Here is a 2,603-nt window from a genome sequence, read left to right as displayed (position 1 = left end):
TTTTTCTCAAGCATATTCTTTCACGCGCAAATTTCAAACTTTTTTGCGCGTGAAAACTAAACATTTGAAAACTACTATTGAAAATGGGAAATTAAGGATGGATGTGCAAATCCCAAGGGACTTGTTCGAATGTGAAGTTTTCACGCGCAAAAAAGGTTAAAATTTGCGCGTGGAAGATAAAGATAGAATTAAGATTCCCGAATAAATGTAAAATTTCCAAGACCCCCTGGGAATCACCTAATTTGCATATTTTCACGCGCAGATTTTTCACGCGCGCGCAAATTTTTCACGCGCACAAAACCCCATCCCCAAAAGATGCACTACTTGACTTAGACATACATACATAAGGCCATGTTGATTTGATTATATGGATGACATCCTCCGGGAGCCCCAAAACTGATGCGCGCGTGCGAATGAAAAAAAAGTTTTGCAAAAAAAAAGTTCTTTTCATTATGAAATCTACATGGTCATGAGCAAATGGCACAGATATGGTTTGGCGAATAATCTAGTTCTTCAAGTTCATTTCTTTACAATTTCGTCTTTTTCGTTTTGATTTTGGCATTCTACGACATTGGTATAGTTTTTATTAATTTTTTTGTAACATGGTATATTTTTGCTCATTTTGCAGCTGTTTTGTACGATTTACAGTATGGTTGAAAACTTTTTTCTAGGGTACTATACTAGGCTAATACATAGTGTTCTAGTCACTGAGCTAATACAGACAGGTCAACTTCTTCTCGCTTTTTTGTACAGTGGAAAATGTGGGAGCAGATCATGTTTGTGATACACCCTATTGTACTTGGTGACAGCGAGTTCCACTCTGCGATCGTTCTAGGAAAGAAACGGTCTGACCAAGGACATTATAATGAGGGTCTGCATGGGGGGGTCCTGGCAACGGTTAACGGTAAATTCAGCAGGGCCGATAACGCTTAACGGTAAATTCAGCAGGGCCGATAACGCTTAACGGTAAATTGATAGGCTTTTTTTTTCGAGCTGCACTGGAATTGGTATCTCGCTTTGTGAGAAAAGGTGATCACTGACAAAATTACGTACACCTTACATGTAATGAAGCACACATTAAAAGTATGTGTTCCCTCTGTTTCCCACCTGCCCTGGTCCCCGAGTACCTCCACAAATACAGGGGTGTCCGAGTCGACGTCGGCCAGCTTGCATTTTTTCAGTCTGCCCAGTTTTACCGATGGATTTTGAGAGGGGAGCGCCGAAGGCGCTCGTAATCTAGGGGGGTCCGGGGGAATGCTCCCCCGAGAAATTTAGGATTTTTAAGCCCTCAAAAACGCAGTTTCCCGCATTTTGAGAGGCAAATCATGGTGTTGAGAGTGTTTGTCGGTACTTCTGATGTTTTCATATTTTACTCAAGATTTTTGTTAATTTGCCTGTCAAGGTTGACGGATTCGTTAAAAAAAATTCTGTAACTCTCCGCAAACTTCCGGAAATTGAAGGGAAAACTGGTTCTGGCTAGAGCCGAAGGGACCGAGCGCAGAAGCGCGAGTCGAGCGCCAAAGGCGCGAGCAATGTAGGGGGGTCCGGGGGCATTCTCCCCCGGGAAATTTTGTATTTTTAAACCTTCAATGACGCATTTTCCTACACTTTGAAAGGCAAAATTAGGCGTAACGAAGAATTATTCATTAACGCGTAACGTTGAATTTAGGATGACAAATAACGTTTTACGTTCAGAATTAAAACGACCCATAACGCTTCACGAGGAATATACTGATAACGCTTAACGTTGAATTAGAGCGAGCTGGCAACGATTAACGGTAAATTAAAATAGCCCATAACGGTTAACGAAAAAGGGCATGCAGACCCTCTATAATGTCCTTGGTCTGACCAAGGTTTGATAAAAAAAAAAGCCAGTATTCATTTGACAAAAAACATCTTATCAAGACACTTGTTTGAAGCAAGGTGTTTTGTGGTCTTGTTGTAACACTTTAAACGTTCTGCCAACCCTACATTTTACCTGTAAAACAACCGTGTTCTGGCGACGTTCCGCCATGTCGCTTGTGAACATGGTTCTGAAGTAGTGGCTGGCCGCGGACAGAACAAGCCGATGGCAGGGAAACCGCCGGTCCTCGACTTCAATGACGACATCCTGTAGTGCCCCTTCCTTCTGTAAGTCACCCAAAACTCCAAGAAACCCGTGCAGATAGCTCTCGTCTTGGTAGGAACGAAGACGGACTGAGCTGGCGTGGGTTTCTTGGTCCGCGGCAGCCATGTTGATGATGATGAAGGTGCTGTACCTCCCGAAGGAGGTATGGCTATGTCTGGAATATGGTGGGTCGGCCACGAAAGACGGCCACGCCGCGATTGGTCAATTTTCCAGCATGCTTCAAAACCTCCACGCTGCTATTGGTCGGGGAACCAGCTGCAGCAGTGAGGAAAATTTGCATCCGCGGCAGCCATGTTGATGATGATGAGGGTGCTGTACCTCCCGAAGGGAACTGTATGTTTACTTTGATTACCCACATAATGTAGCGACATGGTGTAATAACCGATATAGATAGTATGCGCAATAGGAAATGGCTGTCTCTCTCCGTTCCTCAGCAATCTGTCTACCAGTTTAAAATAAGACAAGTAAGTGATGC

The 2,603-nt window shown here is 43.5% G+C and overlaps 1 protein-coding gene across 3 annotated transcripts in view; it reads right to left on the bottom strand.

Annotated features, from left to right (window-relative positions):
- Positions 1 to 2,398, bottom strand: part of LOC109464916 (kelch-like protein 6) — a 19,341-nt gene extending 16,943 nt beyond the window's left edge. For 2 of the 3 annotated variants that reach the window (XM_019762022.1, XM_019762023.1), the window contains exon 1: positions 1,979 to 2,395. In XM_019762022.1, coding sequence (XP_019617581.1) covers positions 1,979 to 2,233 — 255 coding nt within the window. In that variant the 5' untranslated portion in view covers positions 2,234 to 2,395. Of the gene's footprint in view, positions 1 to 1,978 lie in introns of all 3 variants that reach the window. The other variant, XM_019762024.1, reaches the window with a different exon arrangement.
- Between the last annotated feature and the right edge of the window lie 205 nt (positions 2,399 to 2,603).

The sequence above is a fragment of the Branchiostoma belcheri genome, unplaced genomic scaffold (assembly GCF_001625305.1).
Source record: "Branchiostoma belcheri isolate BF01 breed outbred unplaced genomic scaffold, Haploidv18h27 scaffold143, whole genome shotgun sequence".
Taxonomy (NCBI): Eukaryota; Metazoa; Chordata; class Leptocardii; order Amphioxiformes; family Branchiostomatidae; genus Branchiostoma; species Branchiostoma belcheri.
Note: the sequence above shows the minus strand (reverse complement) of the source record. Positions and strands in the feature narration are given on the sequence as shown.